This window comes from Limulus polyphemus, unplaced genomic scaffold, assembly GCF_000517525.1.
Source record: "Limulus polyphemus unplaced genomic scaffold, Limulus_polyphemus-2.1.2 Scaffold861, whole genome shotgun sequence".
Taxonomy (NCBI): Eukaryota; Metazoa; Arthropoda; class Merostomata; order Xiphosura; family Limulidae; genus Limulus; species Limulus polyphemus.
Window position 1 is genome coordinate 34963 of NW_013666471.1, and position 25013 is coordinate 59975.

The 25013-nt window shown below is 30.8% G+C and overlaps 1 protein-coding gene across 1 annotated transcript in view; it reads right to left on the bottom strand.

The window, feature by feature from the left end:
• LOC106460913 (aryl hydrocarbon receptor nuclear translocator homolog) overlaps positions 1-25013 on the bottom strand; it is a 153594-nt gene continuing 128581 nt past the window's right edge. Inside the window, 13 exon segments of the mRNA XM_022387718.1 lie at positions 1-1284; positions 1286-1467; positions 3007-3112; positions 4960-5192; positions 6286-6509; positions 7177-7327; positions 9739-9845; positions 10200-10383; positions 12516-12710; positions 14719-14748; positions 16521-16638; positions 17093-17185; positions 20433-20506. Of these exon segments, the coding sequence (XP_022243426.1) occupies positions 1126-1284; positions 1286-1467; positions 3007-3112; positions 4960-5192; positions 6286-6509; positions 7177-7327; positions 9739-9845; positions 10200-10383; positions 12516-12710; positions 14719-14748; positions 16521-16638; positions 17093-17185; positions 20433-20506 (1856 nt within the window). The 3' untranslated portion in view covers positions 1-1125.

Genomic DNA, 25013 nt, shown 5'->3' on the forward strand with positions numbered 1-25013 from the left:
GATCGAATTTTTTTTACTTTATAATGGTGTGCAGGGCCATATTAAGGGTGGAGCAGAAGGAATAGCTGAACCAGGGCCCCAACTACTTGGAGGCCTACCAACAAAAAGACATTTTTATGTATTGTATGCACTTGTATATATATTAGGGGAGGCCCAAATGATATTCTACTGCCTCAGACCCCCAACTGGTCTAAATCCACCAGTGACAGTGTGAAAATAAAATTCACTTAAAAATTATAATTTTGAAATGATCTAATATGTTTTACCTTTTAAGAATTTCACACATTTCGCAGGGCAAATTTAGGATAACTAATTTATAAAAGTAAAAATATTTAAATAGGTGACTAAAGGTACCTAAAATCAGAAAGCTATGTTTATGAAATTTTATTAAAACTAAGTTGAGGCTTCTTTAAAGATAATTTAAAGTGCAAAATGCTTTTGAACAAAGTAGGACAGCTTACTGATTATATTATTAGTTTACACTTACTTTCTTAAAATTAAAATATTGTTAAAAACAGTTGCTTTTAAAAAATATATTTTGAAGTTAAAAACTACACCTCAGCTAAAGCCCTTTGACAAATATATACCTAGACAAGTTTTTCTTTCAAAATTAATTAATAGTAACGAATTCATTAACACTACTCTAGTATTTACCTTTTTACATAAAAAACACACTAGGAGAGTGAGAGATTGACTGAGAAATCTTTTAACTGTTTGAGCTACATATTGCTGAATGATTATAGATGTGTAACAGAAACTTATGCTGCTGATTTTTTTTTTTAATTATCAAAAGGAGTGTGGTTTCTTGTAATAAGTACCATCAGGTATAATGTGTGTGTGTGTGTATAGTTACCATTTCACACTATTTTTATGGACCTCAAAGTTATTATATCAGGATTATTATTCCTTGAAAAATAATATTAATAAATTCTAAGCCATGAAAAAGAAATGAAAGAAATTTCACCTTCTAAATTCTACATTGCAAAAACACAGTGAGTACGTTTCAAAATATTTAAATTGAATTTTCGATTTAAATGCACTTTTCCAAAGGACTCAGCTAAAAATGATGAGCTATTTACATTATGATATCATATATGCAGATATGATGATTTAGTGTGGCTTCTCTTAAACAGAGGCAACCTTATCATAGGAAGGGGATGGTACAAACTTCAAGAGAACACACGCCTCATTGTTCAGCTGCACAACCATTCCTGTTGTAGATAAATTTAGCATGTTGTGGAGAATGATACGATACATGACCAAAAAGTCACTCTGAGAAAGTATTAAACATGGAAAGATCTTCAAATGTAGCAGTTCCTGACTGATCTAACATCTGTAACATATCAGTCAATTCCTGTTGTTGTGGGGCACCACTGCCACTACCAGGTCCTGGTGCATGGCTTCCTCCTGTGGAGGACACAGGTGTTTCTGAAGGTGCACCACCCTGCCACTGTGTCCACATTCCTACTGTTTTAGAGATAAGAAAATAAAACATTTTTACAGTTCACTTTAAGAATGTACCCAACTTATAAAAAAACAAAAAAAATATTGTTTTGGTGATTAATAAACAAAAAATAATAGTAATCCAAGCAACCAAACCCATACAGGAATGTATGAAGCCTTCTAAAAAGAGTTAATTGCATATATATGTGAAACTGTAAACAAAGAAGACATACTACACGAGAATTTTTTTAACATTCACTAAGTAGTTTTTAAACAATTAAAACCAAATTCAGTTACATCATACAACGATAAAATGATAGAGGGGAAAAACTGGATTCTAATATATACTTTCACACAAATCTCTGAAAAGGACAATGAACAAGTACGTAACTGCTTATCGTACAAGATAAATATATTACATAAACAGAATGTTTGAAATAGTCATTAGTTAGTGTTTGCTACAACTTATAATATTCTAAAAGTTACAGAAAATTTAATCCAATAAGAAATTATAAAAGTTTGTGCCAATACTGCAAAAAAACAAAGGAAAGAAAAAAGAACAGCATTGAACCATATCCTCTTAGGGAGAAGTAAATAACTATCTACTATAGCAGTCTCATTGATTTTAGGAACTGACACGAACAAAAGACTATGCATAAATATTGTGTACGGCGTAAAACCAAACCTTAATGTCAAGATTACCACATGCTGGATAAAACTAATTAATATTTGAAGCTTTTATAAGTGAAAAACACAAGAATCTATTTAATGTAAATAATTTAAAATTTAATATCATAAGGCTTGATTCATATTTTGAAAAATGTTTGATTGGCAACTTATACTATTAGAACAGACCAAAATCCAACAAGTATCACTATGCCAATGGTTACGAAAAGGATTGCATCTTACTTTTTTCTATGTTGTTTATAAACATAAAATGTACGGAACTCTAGTAGAAATTAATAAAGATATTAAGAACAATAAAAAGTAAATAGTATGATGAGCTGTGTAGATGAGGTTACTAAATAATCACAAAAGATTCCACAAAAAAGCAACTGCTTTGAATTTTGCACAAAGCAACACGAGGAATATCTGTGCTAGCCATCTCTAATTTAGTAGTTACAGACTGAAAGAAAGGCAGCTACTCAACACCAACACTTCGGCTACTCTTTTACCAATGAATAGTGGGATTTACTGTAACATTATAACACCCCCCCCACACACACAGATGAATGGGAAGTATGTTCAATGTGACAAGGTAGTTGAACCCGCGACCCTCAGATTGCGAGTCGAGTGCCCCAATTACCAGTCCATGCCAGGCCCTAAAAAAGCAACTTAAAAGCATCCAAAAAGTTGAGTAGTTTCTCTTTATTTGACCAAGGAGTGGAAACTTTTTGATTTCATATATGATATAGGAGAATCATAACAGAACAAAACTAAAACTTTTCAGTCAGGTAATTCCTCATCTCTTGATCAAGGAGATGAAACTTGCTGGTTTCACATAAAATAGATGACAATCATAAAAGTTTACAACCTAAGATTTTAATTTAGTTAATTTCTCACCTCTTGACCCAGGAGCTGAGCTCAGCTGAGTATAAGTTGGTCCAGATGGACTACGAGAAGGTGGACTCATTTGGGCAAATCCTTGACTGAAGGTCTCTGAGCCAGGCTATTGGAAAGATAACAACACAACTCTAGTAACATTCATTTTAGTTAACTGTGACAAAATAACTATGTTATTATAGCTTAAAAAACTATTACAAAAGAGAATTATAATAGCCAATGAAAACATATATAAAATTCTTGTTATAATAAGACCTAGTTTACACACCAAAAATAAATATTTAGTATTCTTAATTTTAAATAATTTGTTTTGTAGATGTTGACAAGGAGCATTGGCTTCAACATAAAAGGTGTAACTTGTAGTAATTTCTATTGAAAAAATAATTTGAAATTTATCCTCTTATTAAGCAGGAAGTTATGTTATATTAACGGTAAAAAACAAGAATGAAACTTTTTGGTAAAATAAAAGATAACATATTTATTATTTATTTCAGCTAATTTTGATACCAAAATTATCATCATCATCACAACCCTGATGATGGTAACTGTGCTACCAAATTGAGTCAGCTGAAACAACTCATAAAAACCTTTCCTTTTATTATACCAAAACGTGTTGTTTTCATTTTCTACTCTCAATATACAGTAGCACAGTGTGCCTGACAAGACATTACAGTTATGTTATATCCAATACTCACATTCTGCTCTGTTATGGCCCAAATATGTGTCAGAATATGTACTTAAATCTGGAGGAATTATACTGTGGCCTTAGTCTCACTACTGTCTTTCTTATGCCTTAGGTATGAGAAAAAGTGTTGTTACCCATGCTTGGATTAAAAACAGAATTCATGAGTGTGTAAAGTGATGGGATGTATGTTGCCAAATGAAGTAACAAACTCATAAAATATAGTTTCTGACCATACAAGCTCATCACAGCTGTTTTAAAACATCTCAAGTTCTTGTACTGACTCAAACTCTCTATAGTACACTCAAGAAAGCTAGATTATGGTCAGGGAAAACTTGTATTAAGATTCCACTTATTTAGTACCACAACAAAGACCATCAAGATTACACTTGAAATATCAGTGCCCCTCACAGATGAGACTAGGTTATGTCTTAAATTTACAGACCATCATATGTGGAGAAAACCTTTGAAGAGTTAGTACCAGATAATATAGCTGAACCTGACCATTAGGTTGATGGGCCCCACATAGTTTGGGACAGCATCAGCTTCAATAGCAACACTGTAACCTGAGATGGCTCTTTGATAGCTGTGCAGTACAGGGATGAGGTCCTACACATTTACATAAAGCTGTACATGAATACCATTTGTGTCAACTTTGCTCTTACGTGACACAGTATCACCCACATTGTGCTTTGGTCATGGAGAAGTTTCTACAGAAGGAAACAACTGTCTGTATGGAGTGGCCTGCTCCAAATGTGAATCCAGTCAGGCATATCTGGGACTTTTTCATCACACTGTTTTAATTAACCCTGTTCATTACGTGACTCTTCATGAGCAGGGCAACACTGTTGGGGAGGAATATGACCATCTGTCCTAGTTATCAAAACCAGAAGCTCATCTGGAGCAGGTACTGACAATATTAGGTAATGGTCTATGCTTTTGAAGGTCATACTAGCTATTAACAAGACTTTCTTTTTTTCTGAACAATTTAAGTCTGTCATTAAACCATTTGAAGAATATCTTCTTCCATGTTGAGTTATGTAAAGACACCTTGGGAAAAGTGATTATAAATTATAATTGTGAACACATAAAAAAAGTTCACAGCTATCAGTTGGTTACTAGTTATTCATTATTTGCTATATCAACTTTGAAAAGTGGTCTCTAGCAAATTTTGAGTTGTATAATAGGATCCTGATATATGAAAAAGCCCAATACTATGTGGCAGAAAATATGTTTTACTAACTGAGAGGAAAATCAGGGATAAATTTTACCTGAACTACATGTCGATGTGTCCAGGCTGACTGGGGAGGAGAGCCTGAAGTTGCTGGAGATTGCTTGCCCATACGAGATAACACTCCACCACCACCAGAAGAAGGTTGAGCTATTCCTCCTGCCAAGCTGGTACTTGGATAGTTCATGCTCGAATGAGGTTGAGAGGATGGATCATAATTTCCATATACAGGTTGTCCAGATCCTGGACGCCGATCCTGCATTCCTTGTGAACCTATTGAGTAAAATTTCAATGATAAAAAATCACAAAGCCTCTTACAAATTATGTATGTGTGTGTCTGCGTATATATATATATACAGAAATGGGAACAGAAAATGATAAAAAAGGAGGAAATTGGTAATGAAAATTTTGGAAAATTTGATCCTAGTTACCTGAATTTCTTTTATTGGTTTGGTTAAAATTAGACAATGGAATGAAGTACACTTGTGCCTATTGATTAGCTATAGTGGCTTAAATGTGGTAATTGTCAATATCCCTAAGCATGGTATTAAATCATGTTTTGTTATATGATTTATACATATCACAAAAATCATCACATAAGAATCAGACCACGTAGGGGAGTAATTAAACAAAAAATATTAGTTACAAATATTCCACTATTCTAAAGTTTATGCACACCCATGATTAGTATCATCATAATCTGTTCTAAAAACAGAAACTTATTTTCTACAATTTGTGTCTATTTGTCTATTTTAATTTCTTGGGCATTTTTTCACTATATTTAAACCTTGTTTATTGATAATTACCACGTTGATAAAAATTTAAAACAACAGACAGTTGTACCTAGTAAATATAACTTGCCTCTTATTGCTGGCCATTTCATAATAAGACCCAAAAAGAGTGTCATAAGGACCAGGCTTAACAAGATCAGTTCAAGTAGTGAATTTCACCTACAGTGCTAGATTCAGTTGAATGACAAATAATGTCACTGGCTATACACTTTCCTATGTGTCAAATGCTGCTTTCAGGTATAATATCAATTTGAAGATTCCAGTAAAATATGTTTTTAACAAACTTAAATTGTAAAATCTATAAAAATGTTGAAATTATTAACATTTTATAAAATACTTCTGAAGTTTCATATATGAATTCTGAAGCAAGCATATATTCATAATTTTTTTATTTTGGTAATTGAGAATTATATTAAAAAATTTTTTTTTATCTCCACCACGTTTCAATGCTCCCATGTATTTTACTAAATATGGCCAAAAATGTATATTATTATCTAAAAAATGAACAGTAGCCAAATGTCAACACTAAAAAGCTTCAAAAAGTGGCAAAGTAGAAGTACTGTATCTTTCTATACCTTGCATATGTGCTCTTGGAATCATGGGATAAACTTCCCCTGAACGTTGCATACTGTAGTCAAGACCTTCAGGCTTGCCTTGTGATGGCATTAGGCCACCAGGTGGTACTGAATGGCCAGGATACTGATTCATAGAAGGATCACTGCTAACTGCTGATGCTGCACTAGTTGGGCCCTGCTCATTTCTTGGGCCAGTCACATCAGGTTGCTGGTGGTGTAGACTTCTGATATAGAAAAAAAATTATAACTAAACTTCTTTAGAGAAACAAGCTGATGATTTAACTTTATTATTAGCCAAACAGAGTTCTATTTGAATCAGAATGTACATGCTGAAGTTTCTTTTAACATAACAACTAAGTTTTACTTAAGTCCAGTGATGGGTTTTTATTTACAAATTTAACTGGTTAAGGCTACATGTTTCCTATTTTTTGTTTTTTAAAATAGATACATATATATATATATATATATATATGTGGCATTGAAGCTATAACAAAAACTATGAAAACTATTATACTAGTTTTCATTTCCACATTGAAGTGTTCAAACAGTCAGAATGTATAATAACAATATTGTTTCATACAACATTTCCAGGAAAACAAATCACTGAACTGAGCTGCTTATGAGAACTTTTTCATCAGTATATATAAATAAGACAATCTGGCATACACGTCCAGCCAACAGCCAGCTGAGGTCACTGGGTCATACATGGAATAAAGGTATGCACTACACGATATTTTTGTAAAAGGAATGAGAACAGTGATTAAATTTTGAATAAATTTACACATACACATTGTGCAATATTACTGGTGTTAAAGCAAAATAAGTAATCTAGATGCACATAAAGTTAATGTACAACATCAGTATGAACATCATATTAAGAACAAGTCTTACTTGGCAGAAGTGTTGGTGCATACTATATACTCTACATCATTAGTGTATGGATTAAGGAATGCAAAGCTACTGGTACGAAGCCACATCCACTCGTTACTTTTCCCACGAAAACGGTACATGACAGACATCACCTGACCCTTCAGTTTCAGCACTGAAAAAAACATATGAAGAAACTTAAATTCACATGATTCATTTATGTTTAAAGTTAATTAGACATAAATCTTATCTATTGGCATAAACTTAATTTAAATACACTATGTGTTCAGTCAAGAACTAGTTGACAATCTAAGGGGTAGTGCTGACCTTTAAAGTGGAGACTGGTTGCATCACATGAGTAAAAAAAAAGTTACTTTTCTGATGTCACCAGTGGCCTACTGGATGTATATTATTCTACTGATTCCCCCATCTTTTGCTTTTCCTAGCTACATCATATGGTTCTGTTTTTTCTTTTTCTAGTAGTCTCAATCCTTTTAAATGTCAATGAAGTCCTTCCATGGTTGTTGCTTTCATCTTAGTAGTCCAGAAAAGTTCTATATTCCACTACCAGCTGTGTGTTGGATTTGATATAGAGTCTTCCCTTGTGAGCTTCTCAGCTTCTTCATTTATTTTTACCCCTACGTGGCCTGATATATAATCCAGGTGATGGTCTTACCATGCAGTCGCATTGCCTTCTACTATCCATCTGGGAACCAACCTCTTTGAATTTTATGCAGTACTATCTGTGAGTTTGTTGAAATACTATATTGATTGAATTGTCTATTTACAGCACTTACTACCCAACCAGCTCTTTTGGCAACTTTGATGTAAGGACAATCTGTGGCTATGATGAAAGGTGACCATCCACGTGATTTTCAAATAAGTGCTGATGGGATTTTTCTGCTTCATTCTCTGTCTAATCTCTATATTTTCTACCTAGGCTGATTCCACAAATCCTAGTGGTTAAAAAATTATCTCAGTGAAGGCTATATAGCACCTGTCCACCCATGACTGTCTCTCCTCAGATGTCTTTAGGCATGCCCCTCCATGTTCGGTATCTAAAGAATTGTTGTGGAACTGGATCATCTTAACTGAAGAAGAAAGTTGCTTGATGATGGCCTGTATGGTCTTAACACTTCAAGATCCTAGTGAAGGATTTTTCTTGCAAGAGATGTTGGTGTTGTGCAATGCTGTTAAGACTTGTGAGGATTAAATGGGTTTTGAATGGGTGGCTGAAGTACATCCTGTAACCAGTCTTAAACAGGTAGTTTGTATACTTCCATTAACATCATGGTGTGTTGCCATGTTAGCCATAGCATAATGGGTCACACTTAGCACCTCTATATATTTTGATCATGTAGAATTCTTAACCTACTGACAGTGCAATTCTACCTGGGTAAGACTTGGGCAATAAGTCACAGCCCTTCCAAGGAAAGATAATGTATAGCAGAAGAACAAAACCCATGGCATATCATTTTAAAGATTACACTTTATGATGCAGTAAGCATTAAACATTCATAAACCATCTAACCAGCATACTACAACATGTAGCTACCGTTACCAAAGTTTGAAGACTAGCCCTTCATACCTCCCACTTCAGAAAGTGAATGATATCACATTGTACATATTCCAGTTAGCTGCACACAAGATAATTTATAAAGATCTTGCTCTTGTAAAAATACATATATCATAAGTGTGCAAGCTGTTCCCCAGACATACTGGTGAGAGAAAAACAAGCTGCAGAATTATTTATGGAAAATATCTTGCATGCAAGAGACTGAAGTTTCTTTCACCACTGGTACTGGATGAGACCTTTAATGACTGCAACAAGATACAGGCAATCTGCTACTGACCATGAGGCAATAAGGTCTTTCAAATAAAGTAGAGAGAAAGTAAAGAAAGTTTTTCTTCATTTCTATGTTTACTACAAGTTTCTTATACAATGGGAATACTGCAAGTTTCTTATACAATGGGAACAAAATACACACTAAAGCAAATATGTACTAGATGCTTTTATGAAAATGTAAAAATGTTAATTATGCAAGATGAAATTCTTACATTATATTACCATGATATAGCATTAAGCAACAAAATTTCTACAAACTATGAAGAATGAAACCAGTGCTCATGATATCATCCTCTCTAAACTACATGTGAGAGCATTTGACTCAATACCCGTGAATTACTGTGCACTTGGGTTATGTAAAAAAACAACTACATACTGTGGTGGGCATGTGGAAAGTTTGTTAAGATATGTTGCTAAGACTGACCTTACCATTCTTCAAAAAAGCATGTTATTAAAAAAACTGTCACACAATAATGTATAATTGAGACCATCATATTAAATACAGCTGATGGTAGAAAAAGTATTTCTCAGAGCATCAGAAAACCTGCTGGAATATCATTCATACGAAATGTGATTAACCCTCTGTGATCACAAACTGTTATAATAATGTATACTTTTTATGTTAACAAACCAGTAATGGCTGAAAAATGAATGTAACAGATTATGGTAAATGTTACATGAACCTGAAATCTAGAAAAAGAAAAAAAGATTCAAAATGTCATTAATGTATTTTATGCTACCTTGTTCAAAACTCTCCTTCATATGAGTCTGGTCCTCAGGATGAAAAAAATCAAAGCAAGTTTTCCCTAAAAGTTCTTGTGGCTGGTATCCAAGAACTCCTTGCACACTGTGAAAAAAAAAGAAGGAAATCTGATGTCAAAATATCCTGTTAAGACACCTTTAGCATTAAATAATGTATATTCTCCGAGATCACCATCTACATCTACTATGGGGTTTATATTAAAAATCCACCTTTACTACTCATGTATTATACAACAGTTCTTAAAATAGTAGTGTAACTTATTCACTCTACTTATTTCTTCATTGATGAAATTAGTATTGGAAATTTCAATGTTATTATTTATTCTAACATAAAATCAATTACACCAGCTTGAAAAATTGATGATGTGCTATTATGGAAGAGGAGTTTATATATACAAGTTTACTTACAAGAAGAAGTTTACAAAATATGAAAGTTTACCGCTGATCAACAAAAGTAAATTTTCCATCCATACTGTGTCGAGAAATGAATTCATTGGACGAGTTAGAACCCATCAGATCATTGGGGTTTGGGGTGCTAGTGACTTGCAGTCGACCTATGGCAACCAAGCAACAGTGGCTGTTGTTGTGGGAATCTTCAGGGTCAATGCGATCAATCTGTACACCTGAAAATAACAACCTTGTAACAGTTACATTAACTAATGTACTATTATTACACTCTAGTAAAACTATATATATACACACACATCTCAAGCTATTTACCTCTGATTTACCACTAAAAACAGATATTAATATTTTTGGGAAAATTACCAATGATACCAATAATACTTGAATGTAAGAGTTTACCCAAAATGAATTAAAAATATATTTGTTTTACAAAACCTAAACTTTACCAGTAGTCACTTTCAAGAATTTTCACTATATTTAAACTACACTTATTGCTAATTACCCTGTTGATAAAAATTTAAAACGGGTATACAGTTCTACCAGTAAATGTAAACAATTAGATGAAACTAGATGGTTTCTTATTAGCTGGTCATTTCAAAATAATACAATCCAAAAAGAGTGTCATGAGACCAGGCAAAATCGTGTAAAGTGGTGAGTTTCACCTATAGTACTATAGTCAGTAGAATGACCAGTAATGTCACTAGCTATACATCTTGCTATGTCAAATGCTATTTTGAGGTGTAATATGAACTTGAAATTTTCAGTAAAATATCTGTTTTGATATTTTATTAAACAAAAGTAAATTGTAAAATCTATAAAAATGTTGAAATTATTAACATTTTACAAAATACTTTTGTTGTTTTGTTTATGACTTCTGAAGCATGATTCTATATATATATTTATATATTATTATTTGTTATCACATTAACTGAAAGTTAAATTAATTTTACTTTTCTTCCTTCCGAGTTTTTATGCCAGTATGATTTACCGTATTAAATATGGTCAAAAATGCAGCTATTTTCAAAGCTGTTCTTCTTTAGTAGTTGTGTCACACTTTTATTATTCCACAACATGTGAATTTAATCAAAGGCCTGTAATAATAAATATTCACACAGAGAAGGAAAGTCATGAGAGAAACAATTTAATTGTATTCTCAAGTGATGATAGTTTCTTAGCAAATAGAAGCTTATGCTTTATGATGGGCAGAGAAATTATAAAAACAATAAATAAGTGCTTTATTCCTTCTTAAAGCTGTATAAAAATGGAAACCCAAACATTTTATATATTTTTCTTTGTGATTTATACGAAATAAACATTACAAAATATCAATTCTAAAATAGTTTTGAGTAAAGAATTGTTGACATAGAGTTCAAATTAGTATCTTTACTCAAGTTTCGATATACAGGAGTGCACTTGACACCTTAAAGGTGCTCACTAGTTTGAAATGGGTTATTTGGGAAGTATTTCAAACTTTGTCTTGAGGTTGTTTTAGTACCTTTGACAACACCCAGCCTCACCCTTTTCAACTAAATTACACACAGCACTATTGTAATATAAGTTACAAAGCATTAAAGCTTAGCACTTTCCCCTTCTGATAAATTACTGGCTTTAATCTTTACCCCTTTCCAAAGGCAAAAACCAGTCAAAATTCTCAAGATCTCTCTAAGTAGTACAATAATTGTAAATTCAACTAATAAGTTCACAATTAGACAAACAGAAACTACAGAAAAATAAAACAAAGGTTAAGTTAACTGAAAATGCTAAAACCTACAAAAAATGTTTAATATTATGATTTAAACACCCGTAAGCCTAACGGAAATAAATGTTTGAACATTTGAAAATTTTTTAAGTATGGAATAATCTAGTTAAGTATTATGTAGTGATAAGAATAAATTCTGGAATATTTCGAAGTAAAAATAACTGTTGATATGGAATTAAATATTTTTGAGTTAAAACTTTACTTAAAAGTATGCACTCTGAGTGACTTTGATATGAACATCCATCAAACAGTAGAAGGTTAATTGGTATGTAAGGAATCACCTTAACTTTTCTATATATACATTACAGAGCTTGGGGACATGTAAATTCCAAACTACAAATATTTAACTGGTGTTAACACAGTTTATTGGTGAATAACATTTGACACGTTTTTATACCAGGATTGTATTTCTGTTTTAATTTCATGCTTATGCATGGTTAATAGCACAATTTTTTAAAATAATATTTATGGATAGAGTAGTTTAACATACCAGCATTTCTTCTTAATAGGTACCCTAATCTGCTTGTCACCTTATCTAAACTCAAGATTTTGTCTGTATAAATAACAATATTCAACACCACACACACACACCTGAAGGAGGCCAGTTCTTGATGTAGCCTGTACAATGTACTACAGCATAAGCATGCCCATCACTGGATGGTCCAAGACTATTACGTTGTCTGATGCGATGTAGGTGGCTAGATGCCATGGCTTCTGGTTGGATATTTCCAATTTTCATTCGACAAATAAACCCTCGTCGAGATCCCATGCACAGCCGCATTGAAGCTAATTGGTGTACAAAAAAAAACAAAATTACTATGATGTAAGTATAACTGTCATATTCCAAGTAACTGTACATCAGTCTACCCTTACATATGGATCTTCAATAGATTTTTCAATAATTATCTAGTTCTGCATGACTAAATTCACAAGTATTCTTATTTATGACAACTAATGATATTCCTCTAGTGATTATCTTGGAAGACTCTGAAAAAATTAAATTAGAAACATATATAAACGATACATAGTATAATAATACAATCACAAAAATGCAAAATCAATTAGTACAGAAAAAAAATAGTCCTGCTATAAGCATTTTTGGCTACAATAAGAAATAGAACAATTTTTTTATAACTCTTAATAAAGCCAATTAAACATATTTAAGAATTTAAATATAATTGATTCACTGAGAGAAAATGAGATACTAAAAAGATATTGGACTGTCTAACATCAAATAAACAATAACAGATCAAGCATTAAATGTAGTACGAAACAGATCCAATAACAAAATTCTCTTTCTTCATGTACAAGCACAAAGTACAAAAAAAAAACTACACTGTCAACATCTGATAAATGTCTTGCACTTTAGCCTTGTTTAAGTAATTTGGAGACTTAATGGAAATTTTCTGTTAAATTTCAAAGACCATCTGGGATATATCAATAAGACTAGCTTTTCTCTTCACTACAGAATCAGGATTAACAACAAAATATTCTTCTGTGGTGTGATAATTATCAGCCATCACACACAAATGTAGGGCCAAACTTCTCATCAAACCATCCAACATTACAAAAATTTGTAAGTGAAAGAATTTTCTCAAAACACAAGGTCAGTATTGATTTCAAATAAAGACACTCTATGAAACATGCAATTAAAGTACTGTAAAAATAGAAAGAATCAGTCTACCAAATGGAATATGAACATGTTACGAAGTATAGTTGCAAATAAACAAGACTTCCATCTGTCAGAGTAAATAAAAATCGACAAGGCATTTATAAAGCTTCATTTGAAAAGCTTAATGTTATTAATCACTCGCATGAATAAAATCTGAGTTCTGAGATTAACAGGACTTGTGAGTTAAGAAATACAAAACAAAAACTTTTTGCTTGACCCAGCAAGGATTATTGTTATAGCTTGGTTGATTTAATATGACTGGAAGCAACAAACTTCAAATGTAGTTTTTTTGTTAAGGTTTCACTCATATATCATTAACTTAGTTCACTCACATATCATTAATCTAAAGTTTAGCATTTTTTCACAGCTAAATAACATGCATGTGAAGCTTTTAAAATTCTAATAAACCCAATTCTATGGAGCTAATGATAGTAACTTAAGTTGGCTTGATATGATTTTCTTTCTTTCAGATTTTTCTTTCATTATAACTTTTATAATTCTATTGTAAAATACATCTAGAACTTACATAACCAAATATTTTTAGATTCATTATAGTCACATCTTTCTGATCATAATAAAGTTTTAAATTTAATTAAAAAATTTATCCCATATTACTTACTGTTTTTGGTTTTTATATTCTTATATCTTTACATTATGGGTTCCTTGACAGCTTAAACAAATTTTATTCACAATAACTAAATGTATTCTTGTACTCCATCCTTGCTCGGTTAATCAACTTGTTGTTGCTTTTTCTAAATCATTTAATATTTTTCTAAGAACATTTTGTAGTAATCTGAATAATGGATTCATAACCCTATTTGAACAAACATACCTTATAGGTATATATCCTATTTGTTGTCTGGATAATATTTATACACATATTTTGAACCTTAAAATAATTTCTTCATAATATATTTTCCTTATTAAAACTGATCCAAAAGTCATGAAATGAAAAGTATCATGATAAAAGCTGTTGATACTACCAGTGAGAGAAATGCTAATTATAATTATTATATCTAAAATTAATAAAAGCATTGAACAAAAATAAGAACTTCCTTTTCTATATACTTAGATGAAAAATGTTTACAAATTACTTCAGAATCTTTTAAGAGTACTACTCACATTGATGTCCTTCTTTCTTGACTGTACCAGCTGTAAGAAAGAGAAAGTACAAGTAACATCATAATCTATTATTTATAACTTGAGTTATAATTTTTCAAATTGAACAAACACATTACACGACTACATACATCTTAATCTATTATTTATAACTTGAGTTATAATCTTTCACATTGAACAAACACATTACATGACTACATACATCTTAATCTATTATTTATAACTTGAGTTATAACCTTTCACATTGAACAAACACATTACAATACTACATACATCTTAATCTATTAATAACTTGAGTTATAACCTTACACATTGAACAAACACATTACATGACTACATACATCTTAATCTATTATTTCTAACTTGAGTTATAACCTTACACATTGAACAAACACATTACATGACTACATGCATCATAATCTATTATTTCTAACTTGAGTTATAATCTTTCACATTGAACAAACACATTACACGACTACATACATCTTAATCTATTATTTATAACTTGAGTTATAACCTTTCTCATTGAACAAACACATTACATGACTATATACTTCAATTACTTTGAAACAGTAACAAAGCTTTTGTAATCTGAGATACATTTATTTCTGTTTTTTTAACAAGTATTTACTTAAAATCTCAAATTCTTAATAACATATCATTATCAATGTGTGTTAAACTGTAGTTGTTTCAAAAATAAAAGCAAAAACACTGATGCACAAGTTACCTTTCTTCACACATTCATCACATCTAAAACTTTTGTTGCACTTTGAAGTTTAATTTCATGTTAATTGCTTGCTTGAAGAAAACAATGCAACCAAAACTTTTCAAAGGGTAATACATTGAATAAAAAAAATTGTGGTTATGGACTACATGGAAGTATGCTATAAGTTTTTGTACAACTCACCAAGAAAAAATTGACTTATCTTTTGCATTCAGTGAATTTCTTGTTGGGTTGTGAACATGTGTGTTTGGTTGTTTCAAGTAATATTTTTACAATGAAATTTTGGAAAATTCACAATCCAACAAAATTAAGAAGAAGAAGAAGAAGAAGAAAAAACAATGTTATAAAAAATAATTCAATAGTATATGAAAAAAAAATCTCCACTGTACCTTTTATTAAAAGAATAATAATTTTGATAATCATTATCTTGTGCTTTTTAATGTTTCTACTGCTCAGTAAATAATATAATACAATTTTTAATTGAACTTAGGCATGGACATGAACTTTCAGCAGTGGTTGAAAATTGTTTGTTTGTTTGAATTTCACAAAAAACTACAAGAGGGCTATATGCGCTAGCCATCCCTAATTTAGCAGCGTAAGACTAGAGGGAAGGAAACTAGTCATCACCACCCACCACCAACTTTTTGGCTACTCTTTTATCAAAGAATAGTGAAATTGACCATCACATTATAACACCCCTATGGCTGAAAGGATGAGCATGTTTGGTGTGACGACCTGCAGATTGCGAGTTGAACGCCCTAACCACCTGGCCATGCTGAAAATAATCCATTCATATGGTCCCGATGTTCTGTGTTATGTTGATTTGTTATAATACTTGCTTTTATGCATTTCATAATTAAATACATAACTGTGCAAATCAATAAAGAACATTTAATTCTTCATAATTAGATCAATGCATAATACTAAACATAAAAACAATTTTTCTAGAGATAAAAATCACCTATTATTTACTGTGATAGCAGTCTTTCTACTGAATACTACTATCATGGTTACTATAATTCATGCTTGTGAGAATATAACAACCACCATCCAATCAAAAGAACAGAAAAAAATAACCTACTTTTGAGATCCAAAATACGTCCAGAATTAGGAGACTCCTGTGTTGAAAGCTGTTCTCGTACTTTATCAAGGTCATCAGGATGGATCAAATCATACAAACTTGAGTTCAACCAATTTGTCTGAAGGAAAAGTAATTCAATCAATTATTTGATGTGTTTATCATATTCTTAAACAACTTATTTTAAAGAAATGCATTCTGCCGATAGAACATACAATTTATATACCAGTAACAATTATAATCAGGACTCTAATAAACAACAACTTTTTAATGAATGATAAAACAGTAACAATAACAATAAATACAAGTTACCAAGAAGTGCATTTTGGAATAATGGTATACCTTATAACTTGTTGACAGTAATACTAAAATTCTGCTATGTGTGGATATTTTCCCACAATATTCCTTCAATTACATTATCTACTTAGGTTATATTGCAACTTTTTAAAATATTTTTACAGGTACCTTAGAATATTTCAGTGGCAACTGTATAATTCTACAGGTTTTAATGATATGATTTTGGCAATAATTACATATCTGAAACTTATGACAGATACTATTAGAACTAGGCTTACTTGTGATTGATTGAGAACAGGAGTCACTGAATCAGAAACATATATAACTTTTCCTGTGTCACATGCAGCCACAAACAGGAAACCATCAGCAGCCTACACTCAAAACACATAAAACATATTTAATCTATGATAAACATTAAAATGGGAAGAAACTAATGACATACAATATTGATAAAGCTAAGGTAGACAGTAATCAATAGTTATCTAAGTCATGGTTATTTGAAAGAGGGCTCTGTGTATGTATGTTTTCACTTACAATTTGCAAACTGTTGGACCAATTGCCACTAAACCTGACATGTACTCCCTAGAGCTCCCCTGGGAAAGACAAAGGGAGATTGGCATAATGTGCTCTTACTCTTAGTTAACTGATTAACCACTTTATCAGAGTTTGATTCTACTGTAGGCCTATTAAATGTAGAAGAAACATAAAAACCATAACAAATTAGTATACAAGTGATTAATACAAAATTTCATCCTGATGGCTCAGCAAAAAAAGAATTTATACTGCACTAATTTGATCTGTACATTTGTTTTTCTTTGTTACTTAAATTTTGACTTAAAATAAGTAAGTCTTTTAACTTAAGATTTTTGTACCACATTCAAAAACAAGAAAATATACCACAGAAATTTGCAATATCTGACTAGCTGGTTAACCAGAACTCTAGAATGATATATTATTTTGGCACTAGATTACTTTTTATTTAGAATATTCATAAAAACAAAGGTTGATAAAATGAAAATAAAACTTGAATGATAAATATACGTAATATTTGTTATTTATTTTTCATTATTTTTGTACTAAATCTAATCAATCACACTTTAATCCAAGCATAAAACCAATATGGACAATATTTATATGTTGTGCCCCTATAATATATAATTGTGTGGTACAAACAAGCAAAATCTGGATATTCTCAAACAAACTACAGGATTATTTGCTTTTAATAAAATTCTTAATTCTTTTAATCTGACTTTAAATTAATAGATTCAAGGCTCGTAAATGATAATACTATTCCAATCTAATGGATCATTGGAATACAAATTGTTATATTCTTAGAGTTTATGTTCGAGCAAAGAAATAACAGTAATGAAAAAGAGAATTCCCTGGATAATCCCAGAATATAATTCTCAACAGTTCTTCCAATACCATTCTAAAAACCTAATTAAATAATCAGTAATAATAAATCTCAATTGCCTGAAATTTCTTAGAACTAAGTAAGATAACAGTGTTGGAACAAAAAGGAAAAAAGAAACTGTCTATAGTATGTTTAAATCAAATTGCAAACAACAATTCTCAACAGTTTTCCTAATCAAATATGGAGGAGATGATTATCAAACAAAACCCAGAAAAAGAATATGTAATAAATAAAAGAATATGTAATTTCAAGCTGAATAATGTTTATTTAGATACTGATAGATTTAAACTTATAACACAATCAGATACAGCAGATCTAAAAAAAAACAAGATGTTTGTCAGTTTGTAACATCTGTAGCAAGTTAAATGATTAATACATGAGACAAAGCAAAAACACTCATCAGATAAAATAAACGATAACATATATAGACTGATAGCTTTAAATAATCCTGAATCAAAAATAACTAAAATGCATCGATATAATGATGCTGATTAATATAAAACATGGATGAAGTTTATAAGATCAAAAGTAATACAAGACCATTAAGAATATGCCTTGATATATAATTGCAACTAAGTTAAAAATATATATTTGCTGTAGGGGAAAGATACAAACACACATATCACCCATCATAAACTATGACATAATTCTAGAAGTCATCCAGAGTAATATATATGTATGTCCAAAGCATTTTCTGGATATTAGCACAATTTTGTAATTTTTTTTATGAATATATTAAACATAAAGTTAACAATTAAAGCACTTTGAAAATTGATAGTTTGTAATGTTGAAAAATAAATTAGAAATGAAATGAAAGTTAGAGAAAAAGCAAAAAGATTGATAATATTTGTTAATTTACTAAAATAATAAATCACAGATGCAGCAATTGGTAAGGTTTACACTTTGTTGGAAAAAATTAGAAAAGCAGCTGACAAGAAATGCTGGAGTCTGTATTTTATACATTAAACTCACTTTGATCAATGCATCAAGTAATGCCTGAACAATATTTCAAGGAAAACTAGAATAACCAGGAATGTCTTTATTTGATCAATGTATCAAGTAATGCTGGAATAACCAGAAATGTCTTAGTTTGATCAATATATCAAGTAATGCCTGAACAATATTTCAGGGACATGGAAAAGAAGGAAAGCTGGAATAACCAGGAATGTCTTTATTTGATCAATATATCAATCAAATAATATCAAGTAATGCCTGAAGAATATTTCAGGGACATGAATAACAAGGAAAACTGGAAAACCAGGAATATCTTTGATAAATACATCAAATAATGCCTGAACAATATTTCAGGGACATGGATAACAAGGAAAGCTGGAAAAACTAGGAATGTCTTTATTTGATAAGTACATCAAGTAATGCCTGAACAATATTTCAGGGACATGGATAACAAGGAAAGCTGGAATAACCAGGAATCTCTTTATTTGATCAATATATCAAGTAATGCTTGAACAATATTTCAGGAACATGGATAACAAAGAAAGCTGGAATAGCCAGGAATGTCTATGTTTGATCAATATATCAGGTAATGTCAGAATAATTTCTCAAGAATGTAGTTAAATACTTTATACCTAGCAAAAGCAATAAATAACAACATTTTGATTAATGAAATTTGGCAATCTATTTTTATCCAAGAAGTATCAGTGGGGTTGTAAAAGTTTTATGTATATTAATTTTATTTTATTTCATTCAAGGAGTTAATTTTTTCAATTGTCAAATACAAAGGTGTTATTTAGGTATTTATAAATCATTTTATGATAAAGATAGCGGTAACAAAATTAACGGGAGATGTGCTTTAGAATGTTTTCTTAAAATATAGGAGTATTTGATTTTGTTTTGCTGGAATAATGCATGAAAGACCAATGCAGATAAAGAGTTATATTACTTAAGATAATGGATAAAAACATAAATTGATTTACTTGTTTATTTTTAAATTTTGCTTCCTCACAAATGAGCTAAAATTAATACATGTTGACTTTAGATCATAACTACTAGTTGTTTTTACAACAAGACAGTTTACTTTTGGTTATGTGTATTGTAAAAGAGGATAAACTTATTTCTAAACATTTCATTATCATGTAAACAGATTTTTAAAAAATGTGACTTAAAATATTTATCTATTGTGGCTTGCATTAGTTGGGTGAATATTTTAAATCCAAATCATCCACATAAAAAGAAAATTTACTTACTTCTAAAATAAGGTGTTTCAGTTCCTGATCTGTGAGAAATGAAGGTTTATAGGTTCCATCACTACTGGTGTTGCCTGTTCCTTGAAGAAAAGAGATATTCTTGTCTGATTAAATGTTATTAATCAACCAGTGAAAAAAAAAAATATATAACAAGGTGGCATATAAATTGGAATCATGTGAAAGAAAACAAAATTTGAACGTTAATACCAGTTAATGATCTGATTTAAGTATTATATGATTTTTTTTACAACTTTTACAGAAATCATTAAATAAAAGAAAAAAATTATCCAATATGTGTCCTTCACTTAAGAATTCAAATGACACAATAACAAATCCCACAAAATGAACTAAAGCTGTAACATCAGATGTTGCTGCAGGGCTGAAGGAGACTGGTTTGGTATGACAATGAATGAACAAAAACCAAATTAATTCTTAAATAAAAATTGTATATGATAATGTTGGTAACCAGCAAAAGAACAAGTTTTTTGTTGATCAAAGTAAGAAATATCTGAGCAATATATTTGTTCTGATTGTTGCAAAGAGTATGTTACTACTGTAATAAGCACAAGTAGATACATAATCAAACAATGTACAAAGTTCTTCCCATGATTTCAGCATTTATAGGTTGGTAATATAGAACTAAGTTTAAAGAAGCAAAAATTATATATATAGCAAGTTACATTAAACTTTATGAAGAAATTCAGAGTTTTCATTTCTATCATATGTGTACTTAATCAAAACTAAGAGTGCCAGATATCTTGCTCTAGTGCTGGGCCACACTGCCTACTGTGAGTAGATCTCTGAATGTACAATAAAACACAAATAACCAAACACTAAGGTTAATTTTAAGTTAGTTCTCAAAACTATGACTGTAATTGTAGAAAAACAATTGTGACATAATTTCTAAAATGTCACAAGTTCTAAAAATAAAATGTTAGTACACAAAACCTAAGCATCACTTCAGTAAAACCATCACTTTATTCAAAAGCATTTTTATTTCCAAGTATTAATGAAACACACATTTACATCTGAGAAACGTAGTTATCTATAAAAGTTTTACTTCTGATTTGTTTACACCTGTAAGCTATTTAAATGTACACAAAACATGTTCAATCTGTTTCCAACTGTGAAATGGCTAACTTATTGGAATTTTAATTTCCACTTAAAGCATCCATATGCAGTGATAAAGCAATGATACTTACTGACATGTCTAGGGTACATAAAATTTTTAAGTGGGTATGTAAAAAACCCCAAAAACAAAAGCAGGTGATTTATTGCTTATTACAGATCTAAGCTGCACATATTTTGTGATTATCTGTTATTTTAATTTTATGTTTATAAAGCTTCCATCATACAATACATCGCTCACTTGTAATAGCATACAAATTGTTATCTACATGTATCAGAATCACTTTTGAAACTTGGTGCACATGACTCATGTTATTAGTAACAGCCTGTAGCTGTGCTTCAAAATACAGAGTTTTGAAAAAATTCAAAAATGAAAGTAGTTTTTTTATTTGTTTTATGTTTGCATAAAAAGAGTAGGAACAATGATGATTTGAATGTAAAATAGGTAACTGAAAACAGTTAAGGCAAGAACTATTTTCATTTGTGCATATAAAATTCTGTACTATATGTCATTATGGGCATGCAAAAGTTTTGACAATTTTTGCCTCATTATGTCAACCGAGGGAAGACTTATTTCAACAGTTTGATGATTTGTTTAACTTACTTAATAATACCATATGTTTTAAGTGCATTGATTCTTTATGAACAAAACTTGATTAGCACAAGTTCAACCAATATATCTGTCTTGAGAAAAACTGCTAGTTTCACTTTTAACAACACCTGAGACCAAAGGAAGTTTAATAAAGGCTTCCCTATGCAAGGTACCTCATAAGCGTGGAAACAGTGTAAAGCTTGGCTAATGATTGGCCTTCATCTCAAGGTCTGCAAAGTACACTCTGTAAACACCTGTCTCTGTTCTTAATCATTAATCACTGTGGAAACAACCACCTGCTGTTGGAATGTAACCAGGTTCTTAGCATGCTTATTGTTCTTCTAGGTGCTACCTTGCTGGGCTCATGAAAAAGTTAAATAAAATCCAGTTACTAAGTCCCTTCAATCTGATTATTTCTCTAAGTTTATGGATTAAGAATGAACTTGCTAAGTATTACCAAGTATAAGTACAACTTGCACTATGCTCATCAATTATTTGTAGACACTAAGAAAAATTCAATACTGAATTACTGTACTGTATGAATGACTCTTACACTGACTATTTTGTGCTATCTTAGTATATTGATAAACAATTTGTCCTATCAGGGACCAGTAGCTGTGACTGATCATGTTGATCCAAACATTTAATGCAAGAGTGATGAAACACAAATTTAAAGTACATAAAACATAAGAAATTTTGGAAACAAAGCCACGCATTTCATATTTTCAAACATGTTTTATGAATCCTGAATAACTTATTGAATGTAACCTAATAAACTGTCTGACAAACCAAATTATCAAGATAATAACTTATCTAGTAATAAAGGTTAAACCTTAATAAAATTTTATGTGGTAGTTTATTAGTTAACTGGTCAACAATGAGCTTAGATCTCAACAGCTTACTGGTCAACAATGAGAATAGATCTGTACAGTATATTAAGCTTTAACATATTTAGACCTGTCTTTGGAGGCACAGTTCTGAACTCTACTCTTGTTGGCTCAACATCCTACTAATTGTTATAGTGTTATTAGAGAGAATAATTAGTTTCAGATGTTGTCTTAAACATACAGATAAACAACAAATTGTTGACCTTATGCTGTCTCAACCCAGATGAAAAGAGCACTTCTACCTTTGAAAAAAAAATATATATATATGTATGTGAATGAAATTTCATCACTTCGTAACAATGAAGAATTATCACATAGATACGCTACCCTTTAACCAGAGCTATTTTGAAAGGAGGGCCTCATGAAAGTGCTCTGGTTATAGGGTATCATATCTCTGTGTTAAATTGACTTCTTCAACATATATGTTTTTCTAATATCATGAATGAATAATTATCCACATTTTCAGTTGTAACAAGTTAAAGAAAGAAATTACAAGTATCAATTATTTCAATTATTAGTAAATGAAAATTGTGCCAAAAATAACCGTTATAAAACACTAAAAGTTTTATCAAACGTAAAAATGCAAATGGTACAACCTTGTAACTTAAATGATCTTCTCAGCACTCTTTTATCATATATCCTCTTTTCTGCCTCTATTATGGACAAAGCAGTGTACGATCAACAACCTGCTGTTTGTGCTTACACAAAAACATTTGAAGTCCTGCTTAATAAAATAGCCTTACATCATTCAGCATCTCAAGAGTATGCAGCAGGGAACCAGAAAGTGCAACTTTCAGAAATGTTCATTGTGCCTTGAAGAATAAACTTTACACTTCAAAGAGCTATTACAATTTACCAGTTAAAATCTGATCTTAATCAAACAAATTATTGATTGCTTATACAAATGTAAGAAGTGTTTTTATAAATATAAAAGAATAAAAAGAAAAACACCCCTCTAAATTCCATATCCAGAGGCTTAATTACACTACTTCCTAAGATATAGTGAACTAAAGAAAATGAAATACGTTACACAACTCTGCATAAGTATATTTTTTTACTACAGTCTATTACTATTTATAATTTGTTTTACCACATATCTTAAATCAAAAGGTATTCAGCTGTGTGAATTGTAAGAAACTAGCTCTTTTGAATTATGAACAAGTATTCAAATTAAAGAGACTTAACTCTGAAGGATCATTTTAAATTCTGATGCATTTTATTATACTCTCTCTCATGTGCTCTAAATAATAGTTCTGATTCTTGATTATGATTGATAAAAAAATCACAAAAGGAAATGAATGTGTCAAGATCTGTTTTTTTAATCTCTCTCTCTCTCTATGTAATCACTCACCAACCACACACATATTATTTCAAAGATTTGTTCTTAGCCATTTCAAAAGCACAAAACTTATTAAAGATTCAGGTGGACAGATGGATATGTTTAAAATCTACTGTCATCAGCAAAAATCTGGTGTCAGAAGATGTATTTTGTTTGACAAGATCAACTCCAAGCAAATACATCATGGCTGAAACTGGGTTGTGTAAGCACCTCCAGCAAGACTTTAAGAGTTCACTAGTTCATAACAAATTTTTATAGAGAAACCAACTATTGCATGAATTTCATTACAATAAAAATAATCCATATCTGAAGGAAGAAAGAAATCATTTAAGTTCTTCAATTAGTCTTTCAGGAGTATGCATTAAGTCAATAAAAAACAACCCTAAACTCTTTACTTTTTGATGAAAGTTGTTCTTGAATACAGTTTAAAAAAAGTTCATAAAAGTTCTTTGCTTTGATAATTTTGTTGTTAGGCAAAACCACCTGGTTTCTATAACCTAATAACCCCCCCCCCCCCAAAGTAAGTTATTAATTATTTTGCTTACAAAAATTATTTCCAAAAAAGTTTTTTATTTCTAATCTCTAATCCTTTCATCATCTGCTGAAAATAAGTTTGAACACTTTTGAATTCTTGG